General features: G+C 51.9%; 1 protein-coding gene across 1 annotated transcript in view; it reads left to right on the top strand.

Annotated features, from left to right (window-relative positions):
- Positions 1–20,628, top strand: part of Slit1 (slit guidance ligand 1) — a 149,325-nt gene extending 128,697 nt beyond the window's left edge. Inside the window, exons 26-37 of the mRNA XM_031390317.1 lie at positions 3,133–3,296; positions 5,053–5,177; positions 5,467–5,564; positions 8,710–8,849; positions 8,964–9,057; positions 11,240–11,377; positions 12,562–12,790; positions 14,508–14,638; positions 15,056–15,210; positions 16,150–16,438; positions 16,815–17,026; positions 17,822–20,628. Of these exons, the coding sequence (XP_031246177.1) occupies positions 3,133–3,296; positions 5,053–5,177; positions 5,467–5,564; positions 8,710–8,849; positions 8,964–9,057; positions 11,240–11,377; positions 12,562–12,790; positions 14,508–14,638; positions 15,056–15,210; positions 16,150–16,438; positions 16,815–17,026; positions 17,822–18,060 (2,014 nt within the window). The 3' untranslated portion in view covers positions 18,061–20,628. The remainder of the gene's footprint in view (positions 1–3,132; positions 3,297–5,052; positions 5,178–5,466; positions 5,565–8,709; positions 8,850–8,963; positions 9,058–11,239; positions 11,378–12,561; positions 12,791–14,507; positions 14,639–15,055; positions 15,211–16,149; positions 16,439–16,814; positions 17,027–17,821) is intronic.
- Positions 20,629–21,322: the final 694 nt, after the last annotated feature.

Below are 21,322 nucleotides of genomic sequence, written 5' to 3'. Positions count from 1 at the left end.
GAAAGAAGGGGGAAGGAAGGAAGGAAGGAAGGAAAGAAGGGGGAAGGAAGGAAGGAAGGAAGGAAGGAAGGAAGGAAGGAAGGAAGGAAGGAAAGGAAAAACATATAAGTTGTGATTCATATTAGCTTCCATTGGGCAAGATGGCTCCCAGGAGAAAGAGAGCCATAGGAACTACCAGAGAGGGGGTGGTGGTTGTCAACTGGGAAGACCCAGCCTTGGGCAAGTGGAAGCTTAAAGGTGAGTGAGGGACTGACCTCTGCTCAGAGCAGAAACAAGAAACCCGCATGCAGGATAAGCCAGAGTGCTTTTGTGCAGCTTGTAGGAGACTTTGGTGGCCCTGTGGTTTTGGGGAATGAACTGGGAAAGGACATTTACATGCCAGGTGTGGCTCTGCTGATGTTTGTGGTGTTTTTGAAGCTCTGAGTCACGTCAAGGCCCCCCTGCTCCGGATGACCTCAGGAGCTTTGAGTCCTTTTTCTATCACAATCCTGTTCATGACTGACTTATAATTCCTAGAGTTCGCTGTAAGTTCGCTATTCAGCTTTTAAATGCCATGGTTATGATGTACTGTACTTTTTAGTAATTTGAAAAATAATATGGCAAATGTAAATATTTCAAATAGACCATTATATCTGTAATATAATACTTCCTGTAATTTTAAGAAGTCTGTTTTTACACATTGAAGTTTGCCTCCAACCTTCCTCTGTGTCAGTGCGGGTCCTGATGTGGAAAGGGGATGTGTATTGCTTGGCCCATTAGCCAGGATGGATGCTGTCAGCACATGAGGACAGAAAATTAAATACACATCAAGGTTGCACGTGCCCTCCTTCTTCGAGCCGCACGGATTCCCTCGGCACCCATTCTAGGTTATCGGTGCTTGCCTCTCTTCCCCTCTTGATCGCGGGCTCTTTATTGAATCATAAAGTGAGCCCCGGAGATGTTAAGGGAGCTGCCCAAGGTCACCGGGGGAAGGGAGCAGCTGTGGTAGGCTGGAGTCCAAATCTTGCTCAGCCTGTTTTATAAGACCACACGGCGTCAGCTGTACTATTTTGAGAGATTCCTGCCCAGAACCATAGCCATTTCTACCAGGCTGTACCCATCTTGGGGTTCACTTCCTCTGCAGTCCAGAACAGGTGGGGAGCGGCTGGGTATCCGGTGACCTGATGAACACACCCCTCCCTTCTTGTTAACCTCACACAACCTTGGGGTTTTTACTGATGGTGCAGCAGGTGCTGATCTATTTATTGAAAGGAAGGACTCTCTAGCCCCGTCTTGCCATTACATCCACATCCTGTCTTTATGCCTCTCATGAGAATGGGAAATGATTCCGAGCTTGCCATAGCATTGGTACAGAGCTGGGCAGCTGGCAGTACTCAGGTAGGTGTAGATGTGAGGGCTCAGGCATGACTATGGATACTGGCCCGTGGACGCTGACAGCCTGCTGGGGCAGCCCAGTGATGTGACATCCGCTCTTGTCACCTGGATTCCCTTCATAAGCATCTGTTCTAGAGGAATGCTCACACTTCACAAAGCCCTGGGTAAACACAGCCATCTCAGTGGCCGGACTGTCCAGCAACAGGGAAGCTGCTCATTAAACCACAGGGTGTCTGTTCTTCCCAGAGACGCTGCAGAGCACTTTGGCAAAGTGAGGCAGATTCCTATATGCCGACCTGGAAGGTTTCCAAGGCCTGCTGTCTGCTAAGAAGCAAGCTGCTTGCATGGGCTGCATGGTAGATAGGAACTGTATGCATCTGTGTGGGGAAGGGCTAGAAGGCCACACAGGAGTATGCTGACTCTGCCACCTGTGCCCCTCTGTGGAGACTTAACTTGCAAGCTGTGAACATGCCATAGTTGGTGCGAGCAGTTACTTGATGACGAACAGCTGCAGTTTCCAGGTCCTGGTTCATTGTCTGCAGCTGCAGACTGGAAAAATGACTGTGAGAAGGGTTTATTTCAACCCTGCTTCTGCAGACTGGAAGTCCAGGCACGTGCATGACAACATGGCAGAGGCAGGACTGAGCAGTCACGTGACGCGCATGCATGGCAATGAGGCACCAGGCATCCGCTCCCACTTCTGGCCCGATTCTAGAGGAATAAGCCCAGGGCCCTCCTGACCTCAGCCTGTTTTAACGGCCACCTTTCAGCACTTGCCTGGTGAAGAATCTCGATATGCATTCTGGGAACATTCAGACTGCAGCGCCAGGCTGTCTTTGACAAACCACACTATCACACGTGTCTGTATATGCATCTGTAGATGTACCTGTGGGAGAAACTTCCAGAAACTATTTCTGGGCCTAAAACATCTGTAATTAGTGTCGTGTCAGTTTGCACTCTTAGCAGTAACACTGGAATATGCCCTTAAAAAAAAATCCAGAGATAGCACAGTGGCTTGGCTTTAATCTCTGCACAGAGAAGGCAAGAGCGGGCAGATTCTACACAGCGAGTTTCAGGCCAGCCAACGCTGCAAAACAACAGTGTGTGTGTGTGTGTGTGTGTGTGTGTGTTTGCACTCTCTCGATCACTGGAGTGTTTCCATGGCACTTCGCATTCTAAGCAACCTGCAGCGTTTGAAAGAGGCTTGCAAGTAAGAATGTGTGTGCACGTGGTCTTCGAGTAACTGAAAAGGAAAAGGAAAACATAAGTGGATGGGCTGCCAGGTCAGGCAGTTCAGGGGTTAGACCCAGAGGCTGCTCTTTGCCGCTGTGTGGCCCCAGGGAAATTACATATTCTATGAGATGCTCAGTTCCACATCTTAAAATTTCAAGAAGCTTGCATGTAGGGTTAATGACAGTACTGGATGGGTAAAGAAAGGCAGGAGCAGCGGCCATTCCTGTGCAGGGGGAGCTGCTGGCTACCTCTCCCCATCCCTGTGGAGACTTTGTGTATAGAGCCTCTGCCCCTGGAAGCATGGTTCCGAGCGTAAATCTCGCCCTTCCTTTGATCTAAGCCTTCCTCAGTCTTCCTAAGTCTGTCTCTGTGTGCAGACAATGGAGACAGGGCATAGTGGGGACTAGATAAGACAAGGCACATGAAGGGCTTAAAATGGAGCTTGGGGTGACCTGGGACCCGCATCCTCGGTGACTCAAAGCTTCTGAAATCAGAATGCCTGCTTTTCTCTCTTGCCTGTCCCAGGGCCATTGGTGCCAACCCCCTGTACTGCGACTGCCACCTCCGATGGCTCTCCAGCTGGGTGAAGACTGGCTACAAGGAACCTGGCATTGCCCGATGTGCTGGACCCCCAGAGATGGAGGGCAAACTGTTGCTCACCACACCTGCCAAGAAGTTTGAATGCCAAGGTGAGCCCAGGGGCATGAGGGAAGGGGTGGTGGGTGCTAGGGACCCCAGGACTCGCTCAGCCTCTGTAGGGTCTTCCTGGGTCCCTGGGTCCCGCTGCTAGGAGAGTCAGATGATACACTTGAGTCTCTGCTGACTAGGATGGCTGTCTTCTAGTCTTGGTATCCGACAAACAAAAAAAGCTAGGCAGAAAATCCCAGGCCTCTAAGGCCTGTGGTTATGTAAAAAAAAAAAAAAAAAAAAAAAAAAAAAATTAAAATAGCAGTTTTGAAGCTCCCAGGCTCCTGGCAGTACAGGCACCCAGACTTCCCTTAAGACAGGCATTGTGCTAGACACAGCTGAAACCTTCCTCTGTCCCTGGTCGGGCCACAGGACCAGCTGGGGCTTTCTGGACATTTGCAGCACACAGAATCAGGGTGTGACCAGTGGTCTGCACAGAGGCTCCCGGCCGCCAGCATCTACAAGTACTTGTTTAGGGGCTGATTGACTGACTGGTCGGCGGAGCCAGCCCCTGAGGCCCTGCAGAACCTTGTGAAGCAAAGACAGGTGGCTGAGAGGCTGCCGGCCTCAGCTTTGTTTGCAGGGGGAGCTAGGGGAGGACTCTGGGGACTCCAGGGCATGGCCCTTGCCCTCTGCAAGCTCAGAGACTGCCATCGGAAATGAAACTGACAGCTGTAGGTTAATGAGGAGGTCCAGGCCACCCTGTGTGCAGGAAGCTGTCACAGCAGTAATAGTTCCAAGGGCCACTCTGTAGCAGCCACTAGGAGCAAGCCGATCTGCGCTAATAGGCACGTGGCATTTACTAGCTGGCAGGGTGGAGCTGGGTTGTAATTTTTTTTTTTTTAAAATACTTTTTAACCGATATATGACCACATCTGGAAAGGTACACGGACATGAGGGAAGAGCCTGATGCTTGTTCACTGAGTTCACTCACATACCAGTACTGGGTTAAGAAATAGACACACCTGTGCCTAGAAATCCCTCCAGTAGCCTCGGGTCCCACGGAGAACATTTTTGTTTTGTCTTGGTTTTATTTTTGCTTTCCTGTTCAAGTGCATGCCTCGCCAGCAGAACTGATTTGTTGCCTCTTCCAGAAGGAGCCTTTACGGAGGTGGGGGGGGGTGTGGAGAGCCTGAGTTGAGTGGCCGGGTTTCCCTATTCATTCTTATAAAACCTTGGGGTCCCTCATGGTTGGCACCCAGGTACCATTGCTGCTAGGTTACTCTACTCTCTCCAGTTGATTGAGGTCTGGAGAGGAGCCTGCGTCGCTTCGAAGGTTCTCTCCTCTTTAGACTTGAAGAGAAAGAACCTCAAGGCATGTAGACTCCACCCCGCACCCCCCATCCCCCTCCGTTGGCTCCCTGCAGAGCCAAGCCCAGGCATAGTGCCCTCTCTGCTGAGCAGGCTGCAGACTGGAGTGACAACTTCTGAGGGTGTGAAGGGCAGAGTTAGGAACAGTTAGCAATCATGGTTTTGCTACTCTCTGCCTCTTAAGGTGACCCTACCCACTGTATACAGTTTCCATCTACTGAGCCCTGCATATCCGTTCATATGGCTCTCACAGCTCTATGTGAGTCAGGGGCTTCCAGTGACCCTTTAGGTTCTGCAGCTGGAAAGCTGGACTGGGCTGGGAGATGTAGCATGACCCTGACAAACTCATGATGAGACGTGTCTCCTGAGAGGGTATTCCTCCATAGGACTGGACCTCATGCTTACACACGTGTCCTTCCTCTGCTAATGTTCTCCCTGTTCCCACAGGTCCCCCCAGTCTGGCAGTTCAGGCCAAGTGTGATCCCTGCTTGTCCAGCCCATGCCTGAATCAGGGCACCTGCCACAATGACCCACTTGAGGTATACAGGTGTACCTGCCCCAGTGGCTACAAGGTAAGTGGAGGCCGCAGCTGGAGGGACAGAGTTCTCTCTGCTGCGAGGCAGGCCTGGCATGGCTGGGTCTGTTGTTTTCCAGCCTGCCTCAGAACGATGTGTGAGTGGACCTATCACGGGCGAGCCAACCTGCAGACAGATGGGCATGTTGATGAATGGGTGGATGAGTGAACGGAAGGAGGAGCAGGCAGCCGCGTGGCAGACAAGCAGAGCTGCTGATGGCTCTCTCTTAGGTCTTGCTAACCTCCTAGGCTCTCCCTGGAGTCCTCACTGGTGGCTTTTCCTCCAGGGCCGAAGCTGTGAGGTGTCTCTGGATGGCTGTTCCAGCAACCCATGTGGAAATGGGGGGACCTGCCATGCCCAGGAGGGCGAGGATGCAGGCTTCACGTGAGTTCCCGGGAGCCTGAGATGGGGTTGGGGACGGCTCCTGGGCCCAGCATCCAAACCTCCTTGTGCTGGAGTTGAGGCTGGATAGACGAACAGACCTGTGCTCCAAATTTTGGTCACCGGTTCTCTAAGGCTCCTCTCACCTGGAAGAGGGGAAAGCAAAGCCCATGGGGAACAGCAGGCACCAGACAGCACAGGATCGCAGGAGAGGGGGCTGAGGCGTGGGGCTGCCTCCTAGCAAAGGTACCAGGAGTGCCTTTGTGCAGGCTGGGAGCCTATAGCTGAGAATATACGCCATGGTAGTGCCAGGAAATGGTCTGGGGACATCTACGACTCTTTTACATTTCCACACACCCTCCTGAGCCTCCACTTTAAGCTGAACAAGTCTCTAGAGGCTATACTAGGAGCCAAGCAGGCCTTAGCCAGCCCTGTGTTACAGCTGAGATGACCAAAGGTGCAGCCACACCCTGGTCACCCCTTCTGGGGTCCTACCTTTGCACAGCTCTCACTGACTGGCCACTGTAGGGAGGGATCCCATCATGATTTCCCATGCTCTGTGCACAGCTGCGCTCACCACGGTAACATACCCGAATCCCTCCAGAGCAGATGTCATATTCACATCCCCCCACTAGCCTGCTTTCCTCAGGAGCCCCAGCCCCCACCTCTGGCCTCCCAGAGCTTTTCTGAGGAACACAGTACTTAGTTGCTGGAGATAAATTGCCTACTGAACAAATTGGCTCTTCAGAAAATGATGTTGAATCTACGGGCGGAAATGGCCAAACCTGCCTCTGCAGACCCAAATTACCAGATGTAAAAAATAAAGCGCTAAGTGCCTCTCCTCCTGCGTTGCCTTGGAAACGCATCCTTACAATAGGCAGGCCCACCTCAGGGGCAGGCTAAGCTCCGGCTAAGCTCCGGCTAAGCTTCCCACCTGGTTCATTCCTCAGCTCTTGCTCAGGGCTGGGATGCCCCTTTCGGGGCAGAGGGGACAGGTGGGGTGGCCCTACATATCCAGCAGCCAGGCAGGAGGGGAGACCTCCTTTCCACCCGCCTTATGCCTTTAGATTTTGCCAGTAGGGACTTTCTGTATAAATATCCTGTCACCCTGGCTTAAAATCAAACTGCAGAAGATGGCTGTGTCATGAGCTTCAGGCCTCTTTATCCACCCTCCAGAAAATACCACCTGCCACACCTTTGACCAACAGCTACATTTTTTTTTTTTTACTGTAAGTTTATTTCTTCATGCAAAGGAGACAGTATCTTAGATATCATAAATATTATTGCAATTTTAAAGTAAAGTAATTGGTTAAGCACACTGTCTCCATCCTCCTGTGGTACCTGTTGAGCGTAGCGATGGGGTGCCATTTTATTATTTATTCATTAATTTTTTTTTTTTTTGAGACAGGGTCTATCGTGTAGCCAAGGCTGCCCTGGACTTCTCAGCTATGCTTCCCTTTCTTAGATCATGGCTTCCGATTACATACTTTTCCTGCCTTTTAAAAATGCCACTGGCAACCTCCTCCGTAGCAATGAAATGACTGTCACCAACAAGAGTTTAAGGGCTCAAGTTTAATGTCCCTCGCCATTTCTTGTCACCCTCAGCTCCTAATTAAAAGTTTCTTTGGGCTGGGTTTGGTGGTAGACATAGGTAATCCTAGGGTGCAGGAGTCTGCCCCAGAAGGATTGTGAATTTGAAGACAGCTTGAGCTAGCTACATAGGGAAACCCTATCTCACAAATTTTATTTTATTAAAATTACTTTGGAGCATGGAGAGATGGCTCGGTGGGTAAGAGCACTGGCTACTTCTCAGAGGACCCGGGTTTGAGTCCCACCACCCACGTGGTGGCTCACAACCATCTATAACTCCAGGCTCAGGGGACTGGATGTTCTTGTTTAGCCTCCAAGGGAACCAAGCATGTATCCCGTACATATATAGACAGACATGCAGACAAAACACCCTTACACACAAAACCAACCAAATAAATATAATAAAAAAAAATAGTTTCTTGTGTCTCACTTATCAGTAGGATGACTCATAACATGCAAAACAATGTAACTGTTGTAAATTTGACAGTTAGTACTGTAAGGTAAGGTGTGCTGGGACTGAACTCCCTTATGGGTGTGTGTCTGTATTCTGTATTCTTTGTCAGCTGGCCCATGTGTGTGCAGACGGTGTGAGCATGTCAGGAGAGGGCAGCAGGCCTGCTGTTTTGTTTGCATAGATATTTTATTCTGGGAAGGCCTGTCCATATAGATCCACTGTCAGGGTTAGTAGATTCATCATAGACCTGCCACTCAGCTATTGGAATCCCTTCCAGTTTACAGGACAAAATCTCCAGAGTGAGCAGGTGGCAGCGGTGGCAGCACTGTTTCAGTTCGGTTAGAGACTTTGAGTCTCCTGCTAGTTATTTTTAATTGACTACTTTCTGCCTTCCTTGGCACCTGGAGACACAGCTCCTCCTTTTGCTCAGGCAGAGTGTCACCTAAGCCTGACAGGAGAGAGCAGCTACCCAGCCAGTCTCCAAGTCCTGGGGGATGTTTGAGGAGTTTTATGGGCATTTGAAAAGCTGGATGGAAGTCCCTCAGCCCGCTCTCTCTGACCCTTGGGAAACCTCACATGCCCTAAGCTAATGACTACCCTGGTTTGTAAAGCACCAACTCCAAGAACCTCCTACAACCCAGAGACAGCTCAGCCCAGCTCCATCTTTTCTCTGTCCCTGAAGTCTGTGTCCTCAAAGACTTGACTGGTGTAAGTGAGCAGGTCCTACCTCTTCCTTGGTGCCCACTGCCTCCCCTCCCCTGTTGGGACTCTTGCTGAGGCTAGCCCATCACCTCCGCCAGGAAGCCTGCCTGCCTATGCCCTTGTGAGGAGGGGCTAGGTACTCTTCACCCAGGCCTGGCTTCAGAGCCTCCATCATCATGACTGCACTTCTCCTTAGGCCACTGTCTTCACTTTGTGTCCACCACCAGGCTGCAAGCCAGAGGGTTCCTCGAGGGCAGAGCTGGTTTTGTTACCCTTTTAACCTGTTCCACCTCTGGCAAGGGCCTGGTCTAGAGCACAACTCTAACCGGTGTGGAATAAGGACTCTTGACCACCGGCTACAGGATTTCCTAACTCCATTCTACCCTCTGCCCCTTACCACAGGTGCTCCTGTCCCTCCGGCTTTGAGGGGCCCACCTGTGGGGTAAACACAGATGACTGTGTAAAGCACGCCTGTGTCAATGGAGGTGTCTGTGTGGATGGCATGGGGAATTACACATGTCGGTGCCCCCTGCAGTACACAGGTAAGCATTGTGGGGGGGGGGGTCCAAGACATCCCCAATCCTGCAGGCATGCCAGTGTCTGCATGGGCTCCATGGAGCTTGGCATCTCCTGCCTCTTGTTCCTTCTTCCCCTAGGAAGGGCCTGTGAGCAGCTGGTGGACTTCTGCTCCCCGGATCTGAACCCGTGTCAGCATGAGGCCCAATGTGTTGGCACCCCGGATGGGCCCAGGTCAGTGCTGCCCACTGCCACAGGCCCCAGCCTAGTCTTGGCCTCCTCTCTTCCTTCCTACCCCTCATGTGTTGGTGGGTGTGGCCTTGGCATCCTGGGTTCCTGAGAGCCATCACAGGGTGATTGTTGGCACAGCTTGGTCATGCAGTCCTGGGATTGAGACTTGCTGCAGCTTGGCCCTGAGCAGATGATGGCTGGACCGAGCTTGGTTTTCTCTTTGTGAACTGGGTGCAGCTATAGAGTATCCTCTTGAGGGGGCTGGTGAAAATAAAAGGTGCTTCACTGGAAGGTACTTAACATTGGGCTTGACAGCCTTGTCCCACCTACAGCCATTCATGCCTGGTCCACAACCTCTCACCCCAATCACAAAGTCCACAAAGCTCACAAAATTCAAGAGCCCTTCTGGAACAAAACCTTATCTGAAAGAAAGGCTGATGGGAAGCTTGCTCACTCATGCCAGTCTTCAAAGGGTGGATATGGGTAGAGTATGGACTTGTTTACTAGGCTGCCCCAACTTCCATATGCAGTCTATGGCCTACTTGTGGTCACAAAGCTCCAAATTCCAACACCTGTCCAGCCCCAGAGTATTGACCGGGTTCTGTAGATGTGCTTGTCACATGAAAACTGCTGCATGGGGGTCACATGGACTTTTGAAAACGCCACTCCCTTAAATACAGTTCCATCCCTAGAACAGCCCTCCTCCCATTTGTGAAGTCAGCAATGAGTTGTCAGGGTAGGACTTCCTAAGCTAGAATTGGGTTTAAGGCCATGGGTAGGGACCAGAAAGAAGCCTACTGGGTAGCCAGTGGTATCAGGGGACTGTTGGGGTCCAGCTAGACTGCAGCAAGGCCTCTGTGAAAATGAGAGGGAAAGTACACCTTAGTAAGTCACAGGGATAGGAGTGGGGGGTGGCAAGACTAACCAGGGAAGAGCGGGACACTGGCTGGAAGAGGCCATCCCCTGAGGTGAGGAAGCTTACACAGCAAGGTGAAGCGGGCTTGTACTGGCTAGTATGGAATTGCTGTGTTATCCCTCGTCCTCAGAAGATGGGCTGAACGTTCAGCCCTGGGCCCAGCTAGAGCCCAACCAGGCTGTGTGATACCTCAATGCCCTGTGCTGGCGATAGGATGGAAGAGAGGGATACCCAGCGGCGCCTGGCGCTGTGCTGGGCCCAGTGAGCATTTGGTAGGAGGACCTTGAATAAGAGAGTGAACAGGCATGTAGTGACTTGATGACCACAGCATTCTTTCACATTGGAACTCAGGGCCCGTCTGTGGGTGGTGATCAATCGGGTAGGTCAGAATTAACATTAAAAGAGAAAACAGAAAATATCGGAGAGCAGCGTGCTGTTTTAAGCGATTGGGACAGACACTGTAATATGAGACTGGTTCTGTACATGTGCATATGTATATCGGGCTGAGCGATATTTCTTCCAGCCTGAAAAACACTAGGTTTGGAATGAGAACTCTGATCAGGTCTGCTTACCTGGGGGTTGGAGTTGGTGAGAGCTAGATTGTTTCCCAGGATGCTTCCTGGGAAAGAGGAGGGACTGGTCTGGCTGAACCACTCAGGGAGAGAGCCAAGGTGTTCTAGAATTAATAGGAGTAAAGGCAGGGTTGTGTCCTCATAGGGTGTGCTTGGTGTGAAGAGAGCAGCCCATGTTCTAGGGGGTAAGAAGGGGGTAGAAGATGTGTGCATTATAGTTAGCCAGAGGGTTAGCCTGAATGGGTTTGAGGGCAGACTTAAGGCTCAGTGAGAGCCTGGAAGTTTGGGGCTGGTCTGGGTGAAGGTCCTCACTGAGTGTGGATCTTACTGAAGGGTGGGAATCTGGGCCCAACAGAGTTGTAGAGGCTGAATACAGAGAAATAGCCAAATCTGTGATGTGAGGCTGTGTGCTGTGTGTGGGTCCTAGGCGACAACGTAGCAGGGCCAGTCAAGAACAGGCCAGAGGCTGACCTTAGATGCGTAGTGATGGTAGTAGTGATGCTGGGCATCCAAGACAAGATTCCCGCTTCTGGCTGCCAGGCGTTTCTCTCCCAGCCCAGGTCCCCCGACATCCACACAGCTCTCTGCTCATAGGGGAAAAGACTACAGAAGTTCTCCGTCAAACGTACAGGCTGCATGGCCCTGACCACTGAGCTCTAGGATGAACGTCGGCTGATCCTCTTCCTGTCCACCATAGGTGTGAGTGTATGCCAGGTTACATAGGTGACAACTGCAGTGAAAATCAGGATGACTGCAAGGACCACCAGTGTCAGAATGGAGCCCAGTGTGTGGATGAAGTCAACAGCTATGCCTGCCTCTGTGCTGGGGGCTACAGGTGAGCCTCTCTGGCCACACCGTGAGCAACTCTCCTGCCTCAGGTGGGACTGGCAAGGGCCCCTCTGGGGGGCTGAGTGCTGGAGTTTTAGGTGAGGCTCAACCAGGCTCAACTATGCAAACATGGGAGAGTTAAACAACCACATAGAACCAGGGCTCCAAACCTGCTTGTTGAAGGGCCAGTAGGTGGGGTCCATGAGGAAGGAGTTTGTCCCAACACTATCTGTTGAAAAGACCCCCCCCCCAATCTCATTTAATTGTCTTGGCTTGCTTGGGACTGGAGTTACAGGTGATTGTGAGGCACCTTATGGGTGCTGAGAATCCAGCCTGGGTCCTCTGGAAGAGCATCCAGTGCTCCTAACCACTGAATCATCTCTCTAGCTCCTCACACTTAATTTTGAAATTATTTCCTAATTTTCTTTTAAATAATACTGTCAGTAGAATTGATTTTTTAAAAGTTATTTATTTTATTTAATTGTACAAGTGTTTGCCTGTATGTTTGTGGGCATCACATGCACACAGTGGCCACAGATGTCAGAAGTGGGCATCAGATCCCCTGGAACTGAAGGAGTAAGTGGTTGTGAGCAAACATGTGGGTGCTGGGAATCCAACTCATCTCCTCTCCAAGAGCAGCACATGCTTTTAACCACTGAGCCGTTTCTTCAGTCCCCTGGAATTGTTTTCTTAATTTCACTTGTTGTGTGCACTAACCAAAGACTCTGTCTTCCAGCCACACCCCCCGTTAATTGTTTTAATTTCTGTCAATTTGGTAGTAATGTGCCCTCTTTATTTCTGGTTCCTGTAACTCAGGATCTCACTACCACCACTGTTTTAAGTCTGAGTTTTCTCGTCCACATTGTAAAAGCTGCCTGGCAGAGTTGTTGGCCTGGGAGGAGAGTGCATCTTCAGTTTCAGTGTGCATGCCAGTCATCTGAGATCAGGTTAAAGCATGGCTCAGGCAGGGCTTCCTTTTCTGGGAAGTGCCTGGTGTGGAACTGCAGTTGCTACATCCAGGGATCCTCCTGACTCAGCTCCTTTGGACAGCAACATTCACAAAACCCATCTTCTATCACATTAACAGCCCATTTTCCTGGGTAGTTAGTGAATTTCTGAGCCACACTGGGGGAGAGATTCTCTCTGCCTCATTTGGCTCTGCCCTCTCTGACCTGGATCTTTTCCTTTCAGCGGACAGCTCTGTGAGATCCCACCTGCCCCCAGGAGCTCCTGTGAGGGGACAGAGTGCCAGAATGGAGCCAACTGCGTAGACCAGGGCAACCGGCCCGTATGCCAGTGCCTGCCAGGCTTTGGTGGCCCTGAATGTGAGAAATTGCTCAGTGTCAACTTTGTGGACCGGGACACTTATCTGCAGTTCACTGACCTGCAGAACTGGCCTCGGGCCAACATCACTCTTCAGGTGTGTGCCTCAGGGCCTAGTTAACTCATAGGCAGTCAGGGTGCAGGGCACCCCTGTTCAAGTCAGAATGTTAGGATACTCCCCAGTACACAGGAACCCCTGTGTGAGTCGCTGTGATCCAGGGATTAGAATGAATTAGTCTAAAGACTGACTTGGAAAAGTTTCCGAGTCACCCTGGGACAACTGTGGAGTGACAGGATCCAGAAAACCTGCCGCAGGCCTTGACCACAGCTTTTACCATCCCTTCTGCTCGGCTCTGGCCTCCAGTGCCACAGACAGGATTGCTCCCTGTGGCCAGAGGGAATTCTGGGCTTATCTTTAACCAACAGTTTTGGGGTCCCTTAAATGCCTGTTTTGTACGTTCCATATCATCTCAGAACATCTTCATGTTGAGGGGGAAAACTCAGGTTCTACTTCAACAAATGATGAAAATCTGGCTGTTTGGCTGAATATGTCCCAGAGGAAGACGGAAGCAGATTTTACGGCGTTTCACCCAGTAGACAGTAAACTCTCCACCCCTCAGCCTCAAATTTCATTCTTGACCACAAACACTCAATCACCGCTCCTCCCCTTTGGTCTCTCTTCCCCAGCTTCTCAGACAAGCTCAGTTCTCTTCTCTCACACTGTTCTCAGCAAGAGAGCAGGCAGCTTATCTACTCAGCAAGGCAAAATTCACCCGGCCCTAGCCCCGGCCCCAGTCATAGCTCAGGCTATTCTAACATCGTCAGGAGGATTCCTTGTCATCTATTAAGAGACTTTTACGCCGGGCGGTGGTGGCACACACCTTTAATCCCAGCACTTGGGAGGCAGAGGCAGGCAGATTTCTGAGTTCGAGGCTAGCCTGGTCTACAGAGTGAGTTCCAGGATAGCCAAGGCTACACAGAGAAAGCCTGTCTTGAAAACAAACAAACAAACAAAACAAAACAAAAAACAAAAACAAAAAGAGACTTTTCTTTGCCTGAACACCCAATGGCCTCAGGGGAAGCTCTCTGATTGGCCAGGTTTTTGTTGCATACCTATTCGAATCTTGACCAATCACTGAGTCCAAAGAAGTGAGCTAGTGTGGGTTGTCTAGCCTTGGTCTATGGGCCCACTCTGCAAACCGGGAAATGGGGATATTTACCAGAAGAATGTAGGGAGGGGGAGCTAAGTAGAAGGAAGCAACTGTCTTTCCTATAGCCACAGGGACCTCTCCCCCCGTTCCCCCCCACTCCCCTCCCAAAACAAATACCAAGCCCAGCCTCTATTTCCCAAGCAGCTTGTTCCAGCGTTGAACAGCTCTAGCAGGGAGAACCTTCCCATGCATGCATCCTCTATGGTCCCCTCCCTTTGTAGCCATTCCCTCGAGGACCACAGGGTGCTCCCACATTAGGGAGGCAGTACTTATACATTGTGGTGTCTATGCACTGCCTCTTCCCTACTGGGCCTCTGGCCTTTTACCTGTTCTTGGGTCAATGCACTCCAGGCCCCCACCCAGCCTGTCTGCATTGCTGCCTGGTGCTGATCAGTCTGCAGCGAATGACAAGTTAGCTTGGAACTGCTGGCCTAGGACAGCCACCTGGAGACGGGGTCTCCGGGAGGCTGGTCAGACAGAGGAAGAGAGGGGCAGCGTGTGGTTTTCATACGACATCACCTTCTACTTTGAGTCCCCTCTGTTCCCCTAACTGTGCTGCTTCTGTGAGGGTGGCATGGATGAGAACGTGCCTTTGCCTCCCAGGTCTCTACAGCAGAGGACAATGGGATTCTCCTCTACAATGGGGATAATGACCACATTGCAGTTGAGCTGTACCAGGGCCATGTTCGTGTTAGCTATGACCCAGGCAGCTACCCCAGCTCTGCTATCTACAGGTAAGAATTTCTCAGGCTGTCAGCCTTCCTCATTTGGGCATTCCAAGCTGGGGCTCCTGGGCCAAGAGGTTGTTGGAACTACAGAACCTTGGCTGATGAAGAAAGGCCACGTGGTTTCCTGAGTCTAGCCCACTTGGAGTTGAGACTCCTTGGCAACCATCTTTCTCCACCCTACCTCACCTCAGCCCCTCACCAGAGAAGAAGCTTGCTCCAAATGTTTCAGCCTCCCCTGGGCCTCGGGAAGGGGCAATAGGAGACATCAGACTGAAGTCCACTTAGTCCCATAGGTTTTCTTCCTGCAGATTTGTCTCCTGGGGAAGCAGTGTCTGGGTTGATGACCCTTCTGAGATGTGCTTAGCCAGGGTCTTCCTGAGACCCACTCCCTAGGGTGGGTACCCTTTTCCTATCTCCTTCCAGTGCTGAAACGATCAACGATGGGCAGTTCCACACTGTTGAGCTGGTCACCTTTGACCAGATGGTTAACCTCTCGATCGATGGCGGCAGCCCCATGACCATGGACAACTTTGGCAAGCACTACACGCTCAACAGCGAGGCCCCCCTCTATGTGGGAGGTGAGGACCTGCCATACATCCCTCTTCAAACCTCTCCACTGAGCTGTGGTCATAGTTATCCCCAGGCAGGGACCTCCTTGTGGTTAGAGACTGACCAGGAGAGCTGGTACCAGGTCCAGGGAGATGCCAAAAGATGAGGTAGTCCTACTGAATGGTTCATTTGGTAGATTCTGCTGCTTTGACTGGGGTCTAGCTGCATTCTGGCCAGTCTAAACTAAACAAGAAGGGTGGTCAATAGACCTGGGGTGGAGAGATTCATCTTTCCCAGCTGTCTTCCATACCACAGGTACCCTTCTTGGCTCTGGCCCAGAAGGAATTTCTTATGTCTGGGATCCATTTCTAGTCTTGGATCCTCAGGGGCCAGAAACACAGCAAGATACTCAGCACAGAGTCCGTACAGCATCTGGAGACTCCCCAGTGGACCTGCAGATACTGAAGGCCAGGAAACCCCTGTTCGCCACTTGCAATCATTCTCCTGTTGTCTCAGCCTGGGGAGTTCCAGGTCCCCTATGGGATTCCAACTCTGTTCCGACCAATTGCCGTCTTTTGAGCTTCTGAGCATGTCAGTCAGGGATGGACAACCCCTGCCGTGGGGTTGCTGCAAAGCCACTAGCATGAAAGTGGATGGTGAAGTGCTTTGCACTGGAGTTTCTTGCTATGGTTGGCATCTTCGGGGATGAAAACAGAAGTCTCAGAGGAAAGGAAGGAGTTCCAGGGATAGGGATAGCAAGACACAGGGAAGAGTCTTATGGTTCAACTGGTCCAGCTCTGGTCACAGAGGAAGTAGTCTTTCCGCGTCTTCCTGGAAAGGTACTCCAGGATGGCAAAGGGCCTCCATAGAGATAGCATAGAGCTCAAAGGGCAAGAGGGGACTGCAGAGCTGTCCACCAGTCATGGCCTTGTCCCAACCTAGCCTACTGTTTCTTCCCGTTACCTCAGGGATGCCCGTGGATGTGAACTCAGCTGCCTTCCGCCTGTGGCAGATCCTCAATGGCACCAGCTTCCATGGTTGCATCCGGAACCTATACATCAACAACGAACTGCAGGATTTCACCAAGACACAGATGAAGCCAGGCGTGGTGCCAGGCTGTGAGCCTTGCCGCAAGCTCTACTGTCTACATGGCATCTGTCAGCCCAATGCCACCCCAGGGCCTGTGTGCCACTGTGAGGCTGGCTGGGGGGGCCTGCACTGTGACCAGCCAGTGGATGGCCCCTGCCATGGCCACAAGTAAGCCTGGGATGGGCCAAGAGAGCCATCCCCCTCACTTTCTGTCCTTTTTCTGCAAGTCCCGCTTACTTATGGCACTGCTTCGCCAGCCATATCTTTAAATATTTAAATTGGAGCATGTGGCCTGACATTAATTACTATTAATACTTGCTTATAATGAATGATGATGATGATGATGATGATGATGATGATGATGATGATGATTATCTGGCTTTAAGCTTTTATCAGCTAGAAAGGCCAAGCATAGAGTCACATTTTGCCTCACTCCTTTAAATCTTGGGAACAGAATCAAGTGCAAGGTTCGAAGGGGTGGGACCTCCTCTGGCTGGTTCATGGGCTAGCCTGTCCTCACAGTTCTCTTCTCTGTCCCTTCCAGGTGTGTCCATGGGAAATGCGTGCCCCTCGATGCTCTTGCCTACAGCTGCCAGTGCCAGGATGGTTACTCGGGGGCTCTGTGCAACCAGGTCGGGGCTGTGGCAGAGCCCTGTGGGGGCTTGCAGTGCCTGCATGGTCACTGCCAGGCCTCGGCCACCAAAGGGGCACACTGTGTGTGCAGCCCAGGCTTTTCAGGCGAGCTGTGTGAGCAAGGTCAGGGAGCCCCTTCCTGACTGCCCTCTGCAGGGTCCCTCCCCACCATTCTGCTGTAGCAGCTTCATGTTATCATCCTCGAACCCCAGCAAGCCTTCTCATCCTCATCCCCCTTCTCTCCCCTCTGGTACTTACGGGACCACCGGGCTTTCAGTACCCTTGCCCTCTAGGAGCAGAGCTTCACCTTTTCTATCTCCTGAGCCCAGCCTGCCTTGCAGTTCCCTTGTCCAGGGCCCTGCCCTTCTTGGCTGAGGTCTCTCTATGAAGAGATCATCCAGGTATGCCCAGGAACAGCTCCTGGCCAGGTCTGAGCATCTTGGCCTATCAGTGTTGGACCTGGGTGTAGCAGAATGTCTGAAGGATGAGGGATTTCTTCCCAGGCTTTCCCTGGGCCCCTTCACCAAGATGCTTTGGTTAGTCTCCAGACTGCAGAGGCTGAGAAAGGAAAGCAGGAGAAATTCAGCCTTGGGTACCATAGAGTGGGTCAGTGGGTCACCCTCTCCATAGAGGAATCCTTCCACAATGCGATCGCCTCCAGGCCTCAGCTCTTGCACATCTGCACAGTGCGAATCACCTCATTTGGCAGTAATTCTGGCCTGGAAGGCCCGGGCAGCTAACTGCTTCCCCAATCACACTGTGGTCCCGGGAGGAAGCATAGCACAGGTGCATGCAGAGAGAGGGAGGACAGAGGGATGAGAGAGCCCTCCCAGAGGACCCTCCTAGGATGCTGCCCTCTCCCCCTTTTGCTTCCCACGGTGTGCCCTGAGGCTGTGTCTTGGTGTCTGTCCCATCCAGAGTCCGAGTGCCGGGGGGACCCTGTCCGGGACTTTCACCGGGTCCAGAGGGGCTATGCCATCTGCCAGACCACGCGCCCGCTGTCGTGGGTGGAATGCCGGGGCGCGTGCCCAGGCCAGGGGTGCTGCCAGGGCCTGCGGCTGAAGCGGAGGAAGCTCACCTTCGAGTGCAGCGATGGGACCTCGTTTGCCGAGGAGGTGGAGAAGCCCACCAAGTGCGGCTGCACCCCCTGCGCATAATGTGCGGGTGGCATACTAGCTGGGCTGGGCGTCACCAGGATAGCGCCTGGGTCCCAGTGGACACGGGGACACTGAGCTGCCTTTCCAGCAAACTGCACTGCCAGGGCAGAGGAGCAAGGCCTGGGCTGCCGTGCCCTCTCTCAAAGTGCCTTGCACAGATAGGCGCTTAATAAATATTTGTTGGATGAATGTGTGTGTGTGAGGTCAGGCCACAAACGGTGGCAGGATGGTGGCACTCCTCTGCCTGCTATCTGGGACTGAAAAGGGGGCTAAACCCTGTCTCCACTTGCTTCTCCTTTGGCCTGTGACTCTGGCTGGCCTGAAACAGTTTATGTCCCAGTAGTCTCTGGCTCCTCCAAGGACAACCACATCCAGGAGGTGTTAGCCTGGCTTTTGCAGCCATGTCTACTGGCACCAGGCCACTCTCCAGGGTAAGACCTCCTTCTTCAAGTCAGGTGGCCCATTGCCCCCACAGCTTGTGAAAGAAGCAGGGGGTGGGGTGGGGTTTGCATAGGGCCAGGCCTCTGAAGCCTGAAGTGTGGGATGACTGTAGCTCCTATGGGGGTGGGGGTTCTTGTGCTTGGGGTGGCAGGCCCCACCAAAGAGGGCAGAGGTTCTTGGATCCCACTGAATAGATACCACTGGCCACAGAGGGGACATTAGACCCAGGTTTCTCAGCCAGAAGTTGCTGGTGCCTCTGGCAGTGAGGAGATGGGGTATGAGGGGGAGCTGGGCAATGCCAGGGCCTAACTGTCCTGAGGCCATAGGCTATGGGAAGAGACCAGATGAGACAGATGCTGAGTCCCTCCCTGCCTATGGTTCTGCTCATTTCAGGCCTTAGGTCTGCAGCTGTGAAACTGGGAGGTAGATAGGAACCACGCAGATACAGCCACTATGGTTTCAGGAGGGGAGGCCCGAGGCGTTAGGAGATCCGTTTCCCTTCACATCATTAGCAGGTATTTAGGTACCTAACCTGGAGTGGGTTCTGTGGGCATGCAGCCCGGATGTGAACTAATTGCTGAGCGCCATAGAGTACCCAGGATAGCCCAGGCCTCAGCAACTCACTCTGGGGGTTTGTAGTAAAGGCTGAAGCCACCAGAGGCATGGATGCCTGATACAAAAGCTTCTCTTCCATGGAGGGCAAAGAATAGAAAGGCGAGGTTTGGGTCTAATTGAGCTGCTGAAGGAGGGTCATACCTTCTCACTTCTCCCCGCGAGGCTGTAACCCTGGTCTGGGCGTGTGGGTAGAGTGGAGGTGTCTTTATGGGCCGTAGGTGTGAGCATGTCCCCCATTTAAGGCTGCTTCCATCTGAGAGTGTCATGTACAGAGGTGGCCTTATACCTGACACTGCCTATGTGGTGCCGGTGAAGGTATAAGCCTCCTGTGACCTGAGAACTTGGCATTTCCTATCACAATGGTTCTCAGGCCAGGGAGACTCTGGGATGGAAAGAAAGCCCAGCGCTGACCAACTGGTTAATTGTCATGACTAGGTATACTCTTTGCCAGGGGCCAGGACTCCATTTTCTTATGGGCCTGAGCTAGGGCCACAGTGCACAGACCCACAGCTCTCTAAGAGGACAGAGGCCCAAACCTCTAAGGCCTTAAACAACTCTGCAGAGCATCTTTCTCTTACTCCAAGCTTCCAGGTCACTGTGGTACCCTGGCAGTGGCTGTACCAGGCTGCGGAGGGCAGAAAAGCTTAGACAAGTAGCATGATGCCCCTTTCTAGAAATAAAGGTGTTCTGGCCTCCTTAGCTCTGCGCAAGTTTCCTTCCCCAGACACCATCACTCCCTATTGGCCAGGAGAAGCTAATCCCTGGGCTTGAGAGGCATGGACTGGCAAGTGATGCCACCTTTCCCACAAGGCCTTGGGATGGGAGGTGAGAGGCTGATTCGATGGTTCCCAGAGAGCCACGAGCCCCAGGCTCAACTTTACCTTTGACTTAGTCAGTACCTTGCGAGCCAAGGGCCTGGTCTATGGCTCCCATCACCTGCCCACACTCAGACTTGTAAGGTCAGGTAAGAGGATGACTATGAGACCAGCCCTTTGAGAAGTCATCTCCACATTGTGTTCCCCCTTGGTAAAGATGTTCAGTTTGCTTTGTGGTCATCACTGGCTATTTCCATTAGATAATGCTCAGCAGAGACCCAGCAGGGCAAGTCCTCAAGGAACTGGTACGTGGGCAGCCCTGCTCGGGGCCCTGGGAAGATGGTGAGAAATGGAAAAGGTCACCTTTGTTTCCTCTGCCTGCTGTTAGCCTAACCGTGAAAGTATCTCTTTATACAGAATACTTACAGATTCTAATATATATTTGTATTTCATTTTGTTATAGTATTTTTATATGTTAAAGTCAACCTCCGGTGTCTTGTTTTGATTTTCAGATGCTATGTGGTTGTGTCCTTTTGTTTGGGGTTTCTGTAGTCTTGTTTGGGTCAACACTTAGAAACTGGCTTCAAACAGTCCCTGAGGGAGCCGCACCTGTCCTTTCCCCAGAAGTATTGTTTTAGAATATGTCAGTATTGTCTGCTGTCTTCCATGTAAACATGACATTGATTCATGGACTTTCTGCCTGCCTGGTCTCTTTCTTCATCAAAACGAGCCTGTTGCTACCGGCTCAGGGGGCAGAGGCTCTGGGTTACCACATTGCCAACGGTCACCACAGCCAGGATGTCTGCTAACCCTGATGTGGCAAGGCTTGTTCATCCTCAAGGAAAGGGGTGTGTGACAAACTGGGGAGGCTCACTTTCATCTCCTGCCAAGTGTTTAAGTGACTTTAATGTTGTATTTGCCCTACAGAGGGTCTTGAGCATCCAAGTGACCGATTAGAAAGCAGCATGTATTCTCAGGTAATCAATCCTAGAAGGCCCCTGTGCCCAGGCCAGTAGAGTAAGGGGGCAACATACACCAGACCAGAACACTGCGTGTAGGAAATGAATAACAGGATCTAAGTTTCTAAGACACGCCCTCGCACCCCCCCCTACCCCCCGCCAGGTCACCAAAGGTAAAAGGATGTGCCCTACCCTCCACTGATGCCAGAGCCATGAACTGATCTCACCTAAGGATGCAGTGATGTCATAAAGCTCCATCCTAAGGGCACATGACCACCTTGAAAGGGCACAGGTATGGTAACTTTGGTGCCTTCGCAATAGCTGGGGATTTGGAGAGGAAGGGCATGCTAGAGAGCATGCTAGATGAGGGAAGGTGAGACCCAGTAGGTCATAGGCTCAAGTGTCTGGGAAAGAGGTAAGCCAGTGGTCAGT

Source organism: Mastomys coucha, unplaced genomic scaffold, assembly GCF_008632895.1.
Source record: "Mastomys coucha isolate ucsf_1 unplaced genomic scaffold, UCSF_Mcou_1 pScaffold21, whole genome shotgun sequence".
Lineage (NCBI taxonomy): Eukaryota > Metazoa > Chordata > Mammalia > Rodentia > Muridae > Mastomys > Mastomys coucha.
This window is presented reverse-complemented; position numbering and strand designations above follow the sequence as displayed.